We start from the raw sequence: 17536 nt of genomic DNA, 5'->3' as shown, positions 1-17536 counted from the left end.
CCCTCTTTAGAGGCTTGGCTCCACCACCAACACTACACAGTTTTTGGACTGCAGCTGGTTCCTGGCCAGACTAAAGTCTTGGCAGAACAAAGGCATGCCCACTGCAACAAACCACCCAGGCGTATCTGATGGCCCAAACAAGGAGAGGTGGCAGAGCTGGGATGTAGAAGTTCATTGCCAGTCCCAAGACAGTTTGCAATACCCTGATACCTTCTGTAGCATATCAATTTTATGCCGGCCATAAGGTGTTCAGGTGAAACAACCCCCTGACATTTTGCATTTAGAAAAGATCTGAGCTGTACATTTGTGTAAGTTCCTGACGGTAACAAGCTGCCATGGCAATGAAAGGAAAGTTGTGAGAATACGGTATATCTTGCTTTAGGACATATCTGAACGCTCATACCATAAAAAATTTAACATTTGCCTGTAGCAATGACATCTGGCTCTCAGGAGTAGGTCAGAACATTTGCATAAGTTTTGCTCTTGGCAAGAATACAATAAAATGGTTTGTGCCTCGTGTTCAGCCTCCCTTACTGTCCAAAATCAAAATAATTCTTGGGCATCTCCAGCCGCTATAGCAGGAACCACGCTGCAATAAGAACTATTCGCATCACAGAATTTCTATCTGTTCCTCCTCTGTTTTATTACTGATAAAATCCAGACTATAGGGTGTCATTTCTAGGACTGTCAGGATCCAGAAACCATATCTGGCACATGAGCTAATTACTGCTAAGGAGAAAAGGCATTTAAAAAAACCCCAACAAACTCTGGTACAAGACTGCAACCGCCGAGAGCATGTATGATTTACAGACTTTTACACCTGATCAGACCTTGATCTGTAGTCTTGCATTTGAACTATCACAATTTTTGGTATTGTTTATTAATTTTTGTCTTAGCAACCTGGCAATTATATTATTCTTTAATTATTATTTTCTGAAAAAAAAAAGGCAGACTCCTTTATGCTTTCATCTATGCAAATACAGAATTCTAAGTGGTGATTCACCGCTGGGCAAAGATCTTCAGTGAAATTTGACTTCTGTCAAAATTTCTCATTCCCTTGCACATGCTTCTTGGGGTTCTGAGCTTGAAATAAAGATGTTACAAGAAAGAAAAGACAAATGTAGAAGAAACAAAGGAAGAATGAGTGGATTATCACTGAATGCTAGGGTATCCCTATGGAACTGGCTACATATAAGAACTTAGTTTAAATTGGTTAAAACTTACTTAGTCAAAAAAGTGCAAATCACCCTGTGGATGACTTTTTTTTACTATTTATACTTTGCCTATAAATTTACCAGCATCAATTAGTTGATGAAAAACACGCTTAATGCAATTTCAGGGTGTTTTTACACACTGCTTTCCTGACTTAAGATCACTATAAACCACAAAACACACTGCAGCTTTGCAGAATTGAATGAAGGCAGTTGGGGGTTTAGATAAGTTTTATAAGCAAAAAAAAGGGTACATTGTGCTGGCATTTCTGAAGATGCTTATGCGTAAGTTCCGCTGGAGGTGTTTCTTGGGACTTCACACTGTACAGTCTTTAGTTTGTATGCCAGAAGCAGTATTTCTTACCATTCACACTGTCTTTAAAACGGAAGTCATGTATTAAACACAGGGAACAAACATGTCAGGGCTGCGTACGCCAAGTCTTTTCAAGGGGCTGAATCCCTAAAGTAGATTGCAAATCAAAGGAATCCTTTCAATATCCAAAGGATTTGCAGGTCACTAGCACTCACAGGTGATATGGATTTGGACACCTGTTTAACTCAAGAGCACTTACATATGCACAAGTTCCCACGTCTTTTGCAATTATCGTCACAGGAATCCTTTTAGGATTGTCTTTTTCCTTCTCTTCTCTTATTTGTCTGACAAAGAAAGTACAAAACAGGTAAATTTTTAATATTGCAAATACAAATAGCAAGACATATATTTAAATAGCAATCAAGCAGTAACTGGATAAGAAGCAGACTGTTTGCAGATGTACTGCACTAGAAAGATCTCCAAAGAAAAGAGAGCATCCAGCAGCAGTATCTGGAAGGGATGCCAATTGTGGTCCCCAGTAATGCCTTTGTTGCATTGAAGTTCATTGTAGAAATCAGAGTAATCAGCAGAGAAAGTGAATAGAAAAAATCAAGCTAAAACTACCCATCATTGTGATGCCTCAGTCTGCACTAAAAGCTCCTACTGGAATCAGTTACATCAGTACAGATTAGTTCAAAGGACTGAACAGGAGAAGAGTGAACTGGAAAACATCCCAGCAAGAACGATTTAAAAAATCCAGGAACTCTGAAGAATCAGATCAAGACAGAAACCTCAACCAGAAGAACTGGTGACCAGAAAGCAGAACTATCACTGTCTGTCCAAACACTGAACGAAATAAAACAGCTCTATTTACACAAACCCTCCCACCATACCCTCCAACTTGCGGTATGTTCTGTAAGACCAAAATATAGCTGGCCACGAGCAGCAGACAGGTTAGAGCAGAGGTCCTGAGCTGGGCTTACTTAGATGCCGTCAAAATGGAAAGAGCTCCAGTCTCAACCAGAGCAACAGTGGCAGAGGCTTCTGATGCTGCATGGGGAAGGAATAATGTGTATGAGGAATTGCTCTGATTTTGTGCTGAGCACAGGGAAGCGATTCCCTCCTTGCACAATGATTGTTGCATAAAAGGCATATACCATTTTCTGCAGGAAGAAGAGAAGGTATTTTTTTCCTTAATATCACTTTGAAAGAGCTTATCTATCATGATGGCATAGGCACCACAGCTTGGGGATCACTGGTCTAGACTAGGACTCTTTTCAATGTCTTTAAAGACCACATAAAAAAGTACCTCTGCAAATAAGAGAGCCATGTTTCCTTTTGTTCTGCAGACCTGAAAATTAAAACAAAGCAGGGACAAATCAGCCATCATTTTAATACTAATATAGTCCTCGTACAAACCTCAGCGGAATGGACTGTTTCTTGGTTGCAATTTTATAAATACCTGCAAAAACTAAAAGATTTATCCAGATTTGAATGAAAAGTCTGCTTCCTTGCAAAGTCAACTGAATAGCCTGCTCAAGGAGACCAAAGGCCCCAGTTAACAGTTTTTGTCACAGAATTCAAAGTTTTTCCAATTAATTCAGTAGGAAAAGTATTGATTTCTTAAACTAGTGTCCAAATAGAAGAGGAGGGCACTTTAAAATAAGAGTTTAATTCAAAAGTTTAAAGGTATTTCATCAGGTATACAGACTTCTTTCCACTTTCACTATTCTAATTATCTTCTTGTTTATTAGTTGTTTTATCAGCACATCACAAAGTACACATACGCCCATTGTGCTTAGTACAGTTAAACTTTGGACATTCTAAGGCTTATCTCATTTATCTTTCTCTCATTTATACACTTTCAATGATACAAAGCTGTCCAGTTAAATGTAGCTAATAATAGGACTGTTCAAGGAGACTAACCTAATTTTGCTTCAACTTTCTTCATTTAAATCCTGTCCCAGATGGAGTAACTGCTATTCCCACTGCTGCTTTTGTAAATCAAGTTTCTTCAAATTTTCAGAGAAGGCATTTAGGGAACAACAAACCTTCTGAATGATGCTGTGAGGGGAATGCTACAAATGTAAATGCTATAAATATGACTGCTTTGGCTCTTTCAGTTATATTGGCATCTTTGGACTCACCCATGGCATTTTAGATTTTTCGGTGTACCTCCAGACATAAAACAATTTCACTGCTATAAAATCTCTGACTCTTTTTTTATTTAAGCTATTGCTTTCCTATTCAACTACCTTGTGATATCTATAAAGGATCACATACTGTATCTAGATCAAAGCTCATGTTTATTGGCAAGAGTTCAACTGAAAATCAATAGAAAATTTCATCTCTGTTTCAGGGCTACTAACGTGTAAAAACCATAAACAGCACAACCAACTCAAGAGAGTGCAGTTTGTACACAGCATTCTCTTTGGGTAAGGACAATGTGATACAGAAATTAAACTGGATACTTCAGCTTTTGCTCTATGTTGATAAAGAAGAAAATGCATTTTCCAAGACTCAGGCAAATTACCATGGCTAAGCAGCTGGGATTTCAGGGGGATGTGCCCTCCCTCCTCCAAAGTGACGACAGAGCCCTCCTGCTGAGACTAAAATTAGCCTAATCACTGAAATTACCTCTACAGCCCTTATGTGTGCTACAGTCAATGCTGCGAAGACAGTCCAAAAATCTTTCTATTAAAATTCAGAGATTCTGCCTTAAGAGGAATTTTGACATTTTCTCTGGCACAATTAAATAGAACAGAGAAATAGGACAAGGTCAGTATTTCACTGTATGTTTTTTGCTATTTCCAATACCTGCTCTTCTGTTTAAAACTGTCTCTTTGATTCTTTCATTAGCTTGTCTGTTTAATATTTGTAGCTCATCTTATTAATTAACCAAGGTGTTCATCAAGTTACACCAAAGAAAAAAAAAGGAAAATTTCCACTGAGCAAGTGCTATGCCAAGTTACATATTTTCTTAATTTTTAAAATGATAAGCAAGTACCCCTGCTCAATTTGGAGGGATAAAGAAGATGAGGTGTGGAGGGTGACTTGCTCACAGGAGTAGAAGGAATTGGTTTAACAATCAGCAAATTGCTGCTCCCCACATTCACTGGTGCTGAAATGAATTTGTGATAGTCTCGTTACCTGCCAGCCTAAAAACATTTAAGTAACTTGAAATAAAACATATCTCAATTCTTACCTGAAATTTGCCACACAGTTTGTGGTGGGCCAGCCCAAAACAAAGGATCTCTCTGGGTCTGTGCTGCCTTCACAGACTTCTTCTGTACAAAATGCTGTCCACATCTCACAGAGACGGGCTTGGCACTTTAGTTTGAAATGAGAGTGTGACCTGCAGGCAGAAAATCATAGGTAAGTCACACAGATGAAAACATACCAAGGCAGATTAAACAACTAGAGATTTTTCTTCCTTCAGGCACACGTGAAGCTTGCACTGGAGCTGATAGAAGAAGCTCTTCTGCTTCAGTTAAAGAAAACAATGTTTTGTTGGGTTACATATAAAAACGTATCAATTTCTCATTTGAATGGGATCAACAGATCTCTTATTTGTGGAATAAACAGATTGCTTGTGGCATCCCTGGGAATCGCCCTTCTTAGGGGAAAACTTCTGTTCATGCCTAGAGTTCTCCAAATCTCGCCATGAGGCAAAGATTGCCACTTGTACTTGAGTCTTCTTTCAGTGACTTTAATGCTATTGAGGAGTTTATAATACAGTTCTATTGCTTAGCCCCAGGGTCAAAAACTATGATGAGTTTAAGTAGTGACAACTAGGTCAGGACAAATGAAGCAATCCTGAAGACAGAACAAGCAGAAACTGCCATTTGTGTTAACTACAGAACAGGTCACCATACAGTCTCCACGAACTGGCTGCATGGTAGTTTTAGGTCCACATCACTTGGAGAATGAGCCAGAACTTTGTGCATTCTCAAAATATTCACTCATCTCTAAGGAAGATATACAATTTCCCCACTTTTTAAAAATTTGGCCCTTCCTGTGTTTTATCCTACTAAACAATAAAGGTCAATATTACACAATTTCACATTTTAATTTCAACTCTTTTCTTCCACCTATTTTCTCATTATAAGTCTCCTTCCTTTGTAGGACTGGTGGGTGCTAGTGTTATGTGAGAAACAAGTAAAAACTCAGAGTCAGTGCAGCTCTGTAGCACTGCAACAGCCACTCACTTTAAGCCTTGCAGTTGGAACTACCTGAACTATGGTTGTCCTGAGCCATCAGGGAAGGGCTGGAGCAAAAGTGTTCCCTTCCTGAAACCAAGAGGACATGCAAGCAAGAGCATGTCAGGTCACCACTGTGTTGCAAACATGATGGGAACAGTGCCGGGCACTGTGGTGATTAGTTAGGGCTCTATAAATAAATATGCCAAGTAAGCAGTTTCCTATGGCTTTGATACATGTGGGCCACCTTCTCTGAGATTAGTCTCATTTACAAGGTATTTGACTTAGAACAGACTGAACTAATGCAGTTGGAATCACGAAAGTACTTGAACCTTGTGGCTTTCAAGAGGACATAGGTGAACTTGCAGTACCCTGACTGGTTTCCAGCTGACATTGTACTAACACGTGTGGTGAGATGGTGTGCAGCAACGCTCGCGGTGTTGGGCAAGAAAGGACTATCAGTGTATATCAAACCCGGTAAAAAGATGCACTGCCATTTGATTATCATAAAATACTGTAAAATACCATCTCAAGTTCCTGTAAACACCATGTTCAGCTAAACTAAGACCATGGTGTTTCCTGATCAGTTGAACACTTCACCTCTCTTCACTCTATTATGTTCTGCGGCCCAATCAAAGAGAAACTTAAAGTACAGGAGAACATTTCAGCATGCTTGTTCTAAATTAGTTTATGATGCAACAAGTAAGGTCTATCAAGAATACAAAAATAACTGTATTCTGACTGACCACAGAATGAACTGTAAAAATGTAGATTTACAAAAAAATACAGCTGTGAATTCTAATGTAGATGTTAATAAATGGAGATCTGGTCTTACTCCACCGAATCAACCTGTTGACCCTCCCTTTCTCCTTAACTTTTTTTCCCATTACCCAGTACAGTGAACACTCTACATGCTGTTTCACTTTTTTAACATTTACAGTTCATAAAGCCAGATCCCTAAAGTGCCAGTAGCAGGTGTCAGCAGGGTGTTGGCAGAAGCACAAGGATGTTCTCCAATCATGCTTGATGTATATTCTTGCCCTGTTTGCCATGCGTAGTCACAGCTTTCAGCTATTATCAGTATTCAAGTGGCCTGGTTTCCAGAGGCACTGAAACAGTAGCCTCCATTAACATCTAAAGAGCCTGAAGTATATTTTTATCCCTATCTGCCATGTCCTTTATGCAATCCATGGGTTCTCAGCATTTGTGAAATGTGGGCCTTCTACTGAAGTGCCAAAAGCATTACCTCTAGAAATGGATGTATCATTGCTAAGAAAGCAGCATGACTGAACGTTTTAAAAATGGCCAGAGTAAAATCTAACGAATATTATATACATTTTTAAGGAAGTCCCCTAGCAAATGTTACCGTAAACATCAGGCAGATCCCAAGTCCACTGAAATCAAGAGAAAAATCATGAATATCAATGGTGCAGGTACTGATTCACTCCATGCAGGGCACTTGCAATTCCTCTTGCTTGCAATTGGATACTTTGCAACCGATAACAGATGGAAGATTAACTTCTCACTGGATTTGCTAATCTCCTTAATAGGACCCTCTGACAAAAGCATTAATGGACCTACTGTGAGATTGCTACCATAATTTCATGTATGCACTTAACCATTACTTTCTATGTCCAGACATGTTGGGAAAATAACCTTAAAAGGCATGTTTATGTACATGGGTGCACATTACACAGGAGAAAGAGGAAATCATTTCTCTGTGCCTTCCACATAAAAATTTACGTGAGAAACCTTCATCATTTAATTGACAGATCCTTGAAGTCTCTACTCTGCCAAATAAAAAGACGTGCTCTCTGTAAGAAATCTAATCAATATATAGAAAAGAGTATATAATATTTTACATACTTAACTTTGGTTTAGTGAGAAAAACTCTTTCAATCAATTCATTTGTGACTTAATCCCCACATGAAGGCAGTGAAGGACAGGGCAGCAGAGGGCCACAGCATGTGAGTATTATTCTTATTTTTAATAAGCTAGTATAATGCACAATCAGAAAACATAACAGTCTACATTTCAGAAACTATTAGAAAGTAGCAAAAAATGAACCTAGAGGCCCCTTGTCCAAAGTCATACATGGACCAGTTGTATAGAGGACTTACCCCTCACAAATTTCCGTGGGAGCAATGCCAACTGGCTGCCTTTAAGCAGGAATTCAGTGCTATACAGTAGTTTACTTAGCAAGCTCAAAAGACACAAGACACTTGTTGCTCTCTTTAGGAAAAACTTGTACCTGTTTGCTGATCATACGAAGCCTCATTATACATGAGCTCCCTTTGTACAGTGACTGGATACCTGCAGCAGAGCTGACACCAGCACAGCACCGAGCTGTACCAAAGATACCGTAGGGGTTCATTTGCCTTAAGCCAAAAAACTACTGAAGACAAGGGAGTATTACAAATTTTTAGCACCTTCACAAGGAATAATTCTGAAGTTAAGTCATATTCAACCATATCAATAACTCTGTCCTGGTCTGACTGCTTCGACTCTGCACCAGGCTATTAAAAAGTCAATAGCAATCAACAGTCACAGCCACACAGCAATACACACACTCAGGTCTTCCTTCTAGGAACCAGCACTGGTAAGACAGCTTTAAAAATGCTGATTTTTAAGTAGCATTCATTAGTGACAGCTCTGATGCTTTAATTGCTGACAGGGCAGCTGTAAAGAGAACATCCCAATTAGATCTTCAAAACACATGAAGTAATATCACTCAAAATACTCTTTTTACCATTTCTAGCAAAGACTTGCCCCCCCTCCCATTTCACATGCAAAAGCACAATTTGTTCTCTTCTACCTTTTTCAAACATTGCAGTCTCTGCTCCACATTAAATCACATGCTGTAAGAGCTGTGATTACTCCCTGGGGACCAGGTTTTTGTGTGGTTACACCAAGTAGTGCTTTCCTATGCAAATAGTCCCACTGGGACCCAGTCAAACCTTCAGTAATGTGCAGCTCAGCCTGGGGCTGTAACATAGCTTCTGCTCAGCATGCTGACCAGGGTGTGAGGGATTTACCCCTTCTGACTTCAGTCTTCTACAATTTAGGAGCTAAGCTAGTGGACAAAGACCACTGGATAGCCAGTGTACAGAGTGAGAGACCCCCAAGAACCTGACTCCCCTAATCTACTATCAACACTCTTTCAGCTCCAGGCGAGTTTGCTGCAGTAAGGTGCAGCTTCAGTGACTGTAAGACTGTAAGAGAAGCCTAGAAACCTGGGTAAGTTGCAAATAATTCACATTTTAAAGCTGAAATTAGGTGAGGTGAATTCCACTCTAAACAAGTAACAAACATAAATCAATACATTAACAATGTTGTTATTGCTACTGCTGGTAGAATAGCAAGGTTTCCCCTAAATATCCTTACGTTCACCACCCACCCATAGTGGAATATGTTTTGTGGAAAACATCCTCTGTGTTGTCACACCACATCAAGTGAGGGAGTTCAGCTGGGGGGGTTATGTTTACCATGTGTGATTCAAACAGACACGGCTCAGATTTCTACAGAAAACACAGATTTCTTTTGGCTTTTCCCAGAAGCCCCTGAAACTATTGCTTAAGCGAAATGACACATTGCAAAAGCCCAGGATTCACATTGAGACTGCCCACCCTGTGAAACCACAACACAGTGCCTAACAGAGAGTGAGGCTACATCAGGATTTTTTATTATTATTTCCCTATAACCCATAACAACAAGTGAAAGCACCCTCTAAAATTGCCTTAAACCACAAATGCCGCATGAAGCTGGCATGCTAGACACAGCTTGTAAATGTGATTTAATTGTGAATGGTAGAGTGAATAATCAGAGCTCAGCAGTAAGCCTGATTACACATGAACACTACCCAGACTGCCCAGCATCGCTTCCCCTTCCCCACACTCCTTCTGGCACAGGACAAACTGCAGAGACATACACTGTAATGCCATCTACAATCTCTATTTTTATACAGCTGCTCATCACTGGTGTGTATCCAAAGCAGCTTCCAGGTAAGGGTTAAGACCTCTAACCCCTCTGCAACCCACCACTGAGGTTACACACACCCCACAGGACTGAGGATGCCCTGTCTGAAACATGACAAGTTGAAGGTAGCACAGTAGACACAGCCGAGCACTCCCAGAGCGGAGAAGATTGCACAATGCAAGCAATACATCAAAGAACATCTGATACTTCCTTAAAATGTTGCATCCTGGAATTCCTCTATGGCTACAGGCCATACTCACTTGGACTTGGCAACAACCAGAATGTCTGTGAAGAGAAAAAGGTGTCGCTCCTGGGTCTGCAGACTTGTCTTCAGCTGCACATGGCCATCCAGGATGAACGTTCGGTTGTCGCCTATGAAAGACTGCACAAGAGGCCATGCCTCTGGGCTGACGGGGGACAAGCAGCCTTCCCTGAAAGAGGAAATAAAATAAATGGGATAAAGAAAAGCAAATCAGCCAGTTGCCTGTAAATTGAGAACCAGGCAATGAATCCCCATATCTGCTGCCAAAAGGCAGTTTATTCACATTTATTTCACATTTCAGTGAAAGGTGAAAGGGACGGAGAGGATAACTCAGCAGTCAGATTCTGACACAAAATCTATTAGGGACTGTCTTCACAGAATCTTTTACAGCCTAACCACATGTCTAGCATTTAGCAAAGGACAATAATTTAGACATTTTATCTTTTTGTATTTGCTTCCCTTCGTACTGAAGTCTTAGACAAAATACTTCACCTTCTCTGGGCTCTCCAAAAAGAGAGGAGACATATGCACGATGAACAAGTAACTGCACAACCACCTTGGTCAGAATAGGACTCATACTCAGGGTTAAAAGTGATTTATAGAGAGTGTTCAGAACCAAGGACAAACATAAGGTGTAACTGCACCTTGCAAGAGACAGACCATGTACTAGATGCAATATGAGACAAGGCTACTCAGCCTTTCTCTCTCCCAGCACACAACCCACAAACTCTGAAGTAAGCTCCTGCTGCAGGTTTTGGTTGTGTGACCAGAGCTACGCTCATCTGAGGTTGCTGGGTAATCCAAACCCAGGTCTATGGGGAAAAAATCAGACTCTCTCCTGGAAGACACTGATCTTTTCTAAGGAGGTATCGCAGAGTTTATAGGCCAAGGGGGAACCATGAGTTTCTCAACCCCTCCTATTCTGCATAAAGCAGTGGAATAGTTACTGAAGCAGAAATAGAGTTTCCCCAGCACAATGGTCAGCTCACTCATCCAGACAGGATATCCCTCATTTCTGAGTCTGGCTCTAACAAATGACTATTTATATGGAGCTGAACCTAACACACATGTGAGGGTTTGAGAGGATGACACTCCTTCTCTAGGGCTCACTAGATGCTTTTTGCAGGTCAGGCTCTCCCTTTGAAAGCCAGAGGCATGGCTTCCATTTCTCACAGGAAAGTGAGAGAACTAAACCTGGGTCTCCTACATTCTGGTGTACCTTAAATAATCAATTTCTGGATTAAAACCAAGACTTATCAGTATCTTTACTCATGATTTTAAAATCCAGCTTTCCAATTATTTGCTTTCCCTACAGATGCCTCCAAGTGAACCATTTCCCTCTGGTAGAATGGATCAGTTCAATTTTTATTCAAATGTATTATTTTTTCTTGTTAAAAAAAAATTAAGCTAACACTTGGCAGGATCAACTTGGCAAGGACAGGCTAAAGTGAACAGCTTTGCAATTCTAGTTTATTCCTGGCCCAAATGGAATGGATGACAAACACTTAATGACTTTGCTGGGAGAAGAAATGGAGCTCATGCAGTGAAAGTCACAAAATGAAACAGGAGGGAAATGAAAGAAAAGAAGAGTGAGCAGAGAAAACCTTCAAAGAAGGTCATAAACCTTCTTGTACCTCTCTTAGAGCCTATTTGACTCATGACCCTCCTCTCCTTGATACCTGTGGCTGGATTATGCAGGAAATTATTTAGGAAATCCTGACAGCTGGGGGAGAAAGGATAAGCTCTGAGATTGGCCTACATTAGCAGGACACACTTTCACTGATGTGCAAGGAGCTGATGAGGATCTCTGCCTGCTGGGGAGAGCTTTGCTTGGCCTTGGATTCCTCTTTCTGGCTGGGAATCTGAATTTTTAAAAAATTCCTCAACTTATTTTGTCTTAAACTATGTCTTAATCATGTCTTTCATTACCTACCCCTTCAGGGGAGAGAGAAAGAAGCAGAAGGGGTGTCCAGGAGTGTGGAGGTTAAAGCAGAGAGAGGAGTTTTGGTCCAGCACAACAGTGATACATGCTGTGTAGCCAGCAACAGGAATTAGGGGAACAACAAGCATCTCTTCTACTCTTCCACTTCCATAGGACGGGAATTTGCCAATTCACCAGTTCACTGGTGAGTGTTGGGTAACTGGGACTCCATTTCATTAACTCCCTAGCAGCACTTGGCACAGAAACTTAAGCAGAAATCAGGAATGATGATGAATCGACCTGTGTGAAAGCCATCCATGGTCCTTACCTCAAAGATTAAGCAGGAACATACTCACTTGTATTTGAACCCCATATCAACAACAGTTAGGAAAAACCCCTCCGTGTTACACTGCTGTAACCACATTAGCAGAAGCATTCTTAAAATCATAGGGTCATGCTTTTATATCTCCATATAGGTGACTCTGTTTGATTATTCCTGTTTGTGCATTTTCTGCACCCTGATTTGGAAGGCCAGGAACCTCTCAAATTAAACTAAGCAAAATCTTTGTCGTATAGATATGCAAATGAAAGTGTAGTAGGTTTAGTAATGCCAGTAGGGTCACGTAAATTGAACTGCATTTTGACCCAGTGCCTTTCAAGCACATCTGTCATCTGAATTCTAATAAGCACTCTTACATACTCTAATATTAGGGTTTACCTGATAAGCCTTATTTAAAAAAAAAAAAAAAAAAAAAAAAAAAAAAAAAAAAAAAAAAAAAAAAAAAAAAAAAAAAGGAAAAAATTTCTTCCCTAGAAACAAATTAGAAATAAAAAATCAAAGCCATTAATTCATTCAGAATCTTTTAAGGCCTCGGGAACAAGAAACACGGAGGAAATTCATGTCAGCAGTGCCAAAAATGTCATTTGGAAAGCATGCTTTTGATCCTTTCAATTAATGTTACATAGTTACAAGACATGAATGAAACCAAGTGTTGTTACATGGAAGAAAATGCAGATCAGCAATATCCTTGGGCATAGGGATTCATGTGAGAGAGATATTTCTGCAGTTCAGTTTTTAATGGCTCAATGATTTTTCTGGCCACTAAATGGGTCTAGGTCTGAAAAAGTGCTAAGTATACAAATGCCGATTCTTTGAAAATTCCTTTTAATAGAGTTAGGCAAACCACTGTACTTAAGCCAATGTGATTTCTGATATAATTAAAAAATAAGTCAGTGATGTAGGGCTCTCTCTGCCTTCGCTGTATTTCCCTAAAAGTCACTTTATGATTAACACACGTAAAAAATCCCACAAAGTAACATCTTTCCAGTTTGGCAGGAAAAAAAAGCCATCACCCAAGTTTTTTAAGGAGGAACTGTGAACTGATTCCTGAATAACGGCGATAGATGGGGATCCTGCAGAGTCAGCAATCAGTCATGTTCCATTTTGTGTAGAAGCAAGGCTGACACTGATGTTCTGATGGCATTGCCATTGTAAAACGCTAGTCTTAAGTGGACATTTTTTCCTAAAATACTATTTTGGAAGTGTGAAATTTCTATGCGGGATTTTAACGAAGGAGAAACTTTTGTAATTTGAGGATATCTACAAGATATTCATGACTTATTAAGAAAAAAATTAAAATCACTGTACTGGCTGAAATTAGCTGAAAGATAATTGAAGATTTCTCTCTTGGCATTTCCAGACCATAATTTTTTTTGCCTGTTACTTTTCAAATTAATAAAAATAGGCATTTTGTGCCTATTCAAAAGAACTGATTTAAAAGAACTCTTCAGTTTTGTAGGTGAAATATATGAAACTGAATTCCACACGAGTCAGCCAAACACTGAAAAATACATTCCAGCTGCATTCTGAGTGAAAGCAAACACATCAATGCTCACTTCATCGATCCTGTATTTACCAGAAGCTATAAAGCACAAAAAATACTTCTTTTTCCCCCTGCAGAGATTCCTTGGGGTTTCCAATAAAACTGATACCTGAATGGCATGACCTAGAAAATGTTTATTCTTGGTGTTAATGGAGATGTCAGCTTTATTATCTGTTTGTAGTGAAAACAATGAAAGAAATTATACTTTCCTAGGGAGAGTTTAACAGCCTGTGTTAAGTGGTTACTAAATCCATGATCCAAATGTCATTTATGCCAATGGGAAGCTTCCCCTGATTTCAGCTGATGACTACTTCAGCCTATCTATGATTTAGATTAAGCTATAAGATGCCTCAGGGGAACAATCTGTTCCAAGGTGGCTAAGCTGGAATGAGCTATTGCAGGTATCTCAGCTGTAAGACATCCCTCTCAGAGACTGCTCCATGCTCCATTCTAAACCTCACTCCGTTGTTTTATTTATTGTTCTCTGCTAGAACTTCTCTCTGCTGATGATATCACTGCAGTCACAGAAGTTGATTTCCTCTTATGATGCAGCACCGACACTCTCCACACAACTGATACCTATTGAAATAAAATGCCGTTTTGCTTTTTAACCTCTGAAGTCCTTCACAAGAGGTAGGTGAAAAATGTAGTAAAATGGCAGCTATTAAAAGGCTGAAACCTGAGTCAGCCCAACCACATGAGAGGCTGCCCTTGGTCTGTCAAACACATACACATAATAACTTTCCAAATTCCTCTTCCAGTGAACAACTTAGCCTTTATTAATTTCACACCTATGTTCTGTAAGCAAAACTAATGCATGCCTCCAGCAGTGCTAAACCCTGAGTAAGGACCAGAAGCTCTTTCCAATTTTCATAGAATCAATCATGTAATCATAGAACATACTGAGTTGAAAGGGACTCATGAGGATAATCAAATCATAGAGTCATAGAATAGTTTGGGTTGGAATTGACATTTAAAGGCCATCTAGTCCCATTCCTCTACAATGAGCAGGGACATCTTCAAATGCATCAGATTGCTCAGAGCACTGACCAAACTGACCTTGAATCTTTCCAGGCATGGGGCTCTTAACACCTCTCAAGGCAACCTTCCTTACAGGCCACCTTTAGGTACTGGACAGCTGCTCTAAGGTCTTCCTGGAGCCTTCTCTTCTCCACTCTGAACAGTTCCAATTCTCTCAGCCTTTCCTCACAGGAGAGGTGTTTCAGTCTAATCATCTTCATGGCTCTCCTTTGGACCCAGTCCAACAGGTTCATGTCCCTTCCGTGCAGAGGACCCCGGAGCTGCACACAGAACTTCATATGGAGTCTCACCGGAGCAGAGCAGAGGGGCAGAATCACCTCTCTTAACTTGCTGGCCACATGGCCATACTTTTGATGGCCCCAGCATACAGTTGGTCCTCCTGGCTGCCAGGGCACTGCTGACTCATGTTCAACTTGCCATCGATCAAGACCTCCAGGTCCCTTTCCACAGTTCTGCTCCCCAGCCTCTCATTCCCCAGTCTGTACATACATCTGCGGTTGCCTCATCCCAGGTGCAGAATCCGGCACTTTCCCTCATTGAACTTCATATGGTTGGTGATTGCCCAGTCCTCTAATTTGTTGAGGTCTCTCTGCAGGGCCTCCCTGCCTTTGAGGGAGTCAACAGCTTCTCCTAATTTAGTGTCATCGGCAAACTTACTCAGCGTACCTTTGAGTCCTGCATCCAATTCCTTTATGATGATGTTGAAGAGAATGTGCCTACACACACAGACCTTGCAGCATAAATCTAACCTTGTCTTGGCTACAGGCTAGAGAGGCCACCAAGCAGAACCCCTGCCAATCCTCCTCACTGTATTCAGAGACAACAGAACTTATTTTCTATATCTCAAAGGCCAGTTTAGTTTTGGATGGCCCTAAAAAATGTGCAATGTGCCTTTTAGGAATAATAAAGTCAATGAATTGTCAGCCCCAGTGTCTCTCAGTAGAGCATTTACTTTACCATCACTGAGTCACAGCTTTGGGCTAGCGCAACCCACTGAGAGAGGCAGGAGCTATTCACATCCTTTCAAGGCTAATGAAAACAGCAGCTATCTGCACAATAAGAAACATCTACAGTTAAGCCCACGTTACAGATTTTTGCCAAAATGGATTATCAATCAGAGACAACGTGTGATTTATGACCATTAAAGACATCCCCAAAAGCAAGCCTGATCTAGAAGGTAAATTCCTCCATTTTCTTAATAGAGCTTATATTGGAAAACAGGTAACAATATTTGCACTTTTTTTCTGTGCCTCCTACTCAGACCCTTAAGCTCCTAGAAGTCCTATAGGAAGGAACTTCAATAACAGCTTAATAGATGCTTGCTTCATATATTTGCTAATGAGGCAGGCCCTGCTAACTGGAGCTTGGAAGCCAAGATGGTTTACAGCTGAAAATCCTTTAACACATAAGACACATTACCCCTATCGTGTGGCTAGAGGGTGTTTTGCATTCAAGATACTTAACTAAATAAAGTATTGAGAACAATTCTTTAACTAACCAAAAGCAAAGAGCTCCAATTTGGTGTGCAAGAGCCCACCAAATAAGATGAGATAAGATGAAAAAAAAAAAAAAAAACACAACCCCCTAACACAGCAGTGAATACTGATTTGCCTTGAAGGGCAACTTACAGTGCACCTAAGTGCAATGTTAAGATTGTCAGGACTTTGACACACTCATCATAAATGATAATTTGGATGTGACTTGCACTATAGTCTAGCCAACTTGACAAAATCATCATAGATTTTGACTAAATCATCGAACAAAACAGATCATCACGTTCTGTACACAAAAAGAGAAGAGTGAAAAACAAAATGAAAGGAGAGCTTTCCTTGTTCACTGAAAACAACTGCCCATGCTTGGGACTGAACACAAGGCAATGGAGATGGTCCTGTTCATTCTCCCAATTAATTTAGCCTCTACCATGCTATCGGCTTCTTAAAGCATATGGCTAAAAGAGTCACTCCCCATGCTAGAAGGGCTGTGAAGAGAAAGGAGGCTACAACTGCATTACACATAGCAGATCTACCTCCAAAATTTATCAGCAAGGGACTTCATCTTTGAAAAACAGCTGAGGAACAAGCAAAGCCCTGTGCAGGTTCTTAATCATTTGCTCAGACCAGCTGTGGATGGAAAAGGGCAGAAATGGAGATACTACATGGTTCTGCACATTAATGCTATCTAGCTGGAGATATTCTTGTGACATGGCTTGGCACAGACTCACAAACCATCTATAGATGGAGTAAGGAGCTTAAAACATGGATGCCAACAGTCGTGCCTGTTTCCCGTGTCTTGCTCAGTCCAGCCTGGTCCATCCCCACTACCCGTTCAGCATGGCCATGCAAAGCTCCATTGGCTTCAGGGATGGGCATTCACAGCTCCTTTCACCATAAACAAGGCAACATGCAGACAAGGCTCACCCACACAGAGCAATCTGCAGCTCAGAGCCCTACTTAGACCGGCAGATATTTATATATACATATATATAAAGATCCTCTGCATTTTTAAAGGTGCTAACTACTCCTGTCACTGCCTCCCAGTTATGGCCAGTGAGTGCCCTCAGCAAGTCACCCACATACTCAGGATCTGCCCATTTCAAATCCTCTTCATCCAGAATATGCATTTCATCTAAGTTTATATGGCACTTTATTGTAATAAATAATAATTATACCTGGAGGGTGGAAGTAAGCAAAAAAAAGTATGAGCTTGGAGTGTAGGAGTGTGTTCCAGGAAG

At 40.5% G+C, this 17536-nt stretch overlaps 1 protein-coding gene across 1 annotated transcript in view; it reads right to left on the bottom strand.

Annotated features, from left to right (window-relative positions):
- The window catches only part of ARHGAP20 (Rho GTPase activating protein 20), a 60369-nt gene that overhangs the window by 20374 nt on the left and 22459 nt on the right, over positions 1-17536 (bottom strand). Inside the window, 4 exon segments of the mRNA XM_027884927.1 lie at positions 1784-1868; positions 2834-2875; positions 4730-4879; positions 9959-10129. Of these exon segments, the coding sequence (XP_027740728.1) occupies positions 1784-1868; positions 2834-2875; positions 4730-4879; positions 9959-10129 (448 nt within the window).

This window comes from Empidonax traillii, unplaced genomic scaffold (assembly GCF_003031625.1).
Source record: "Empidonax traillii isolate 1590-97213 ecotype Southwest subspecies unplaced genomic scaffold, ASM303162v1 scaffold9:size3134949, whole genome shotgun sequence".
Taxonomy (NCBI): Eukaryota; Metazoa; Chordata; class Aves; order Passeriformes; family Tyrannidae; genus Empidonax; species Empidonax traillii.
The sequence above is the reverse complement of the archived record's forward strand: the minus strand, read 5'-3'. Positions and strand labels throughout refer to the sequence as shown.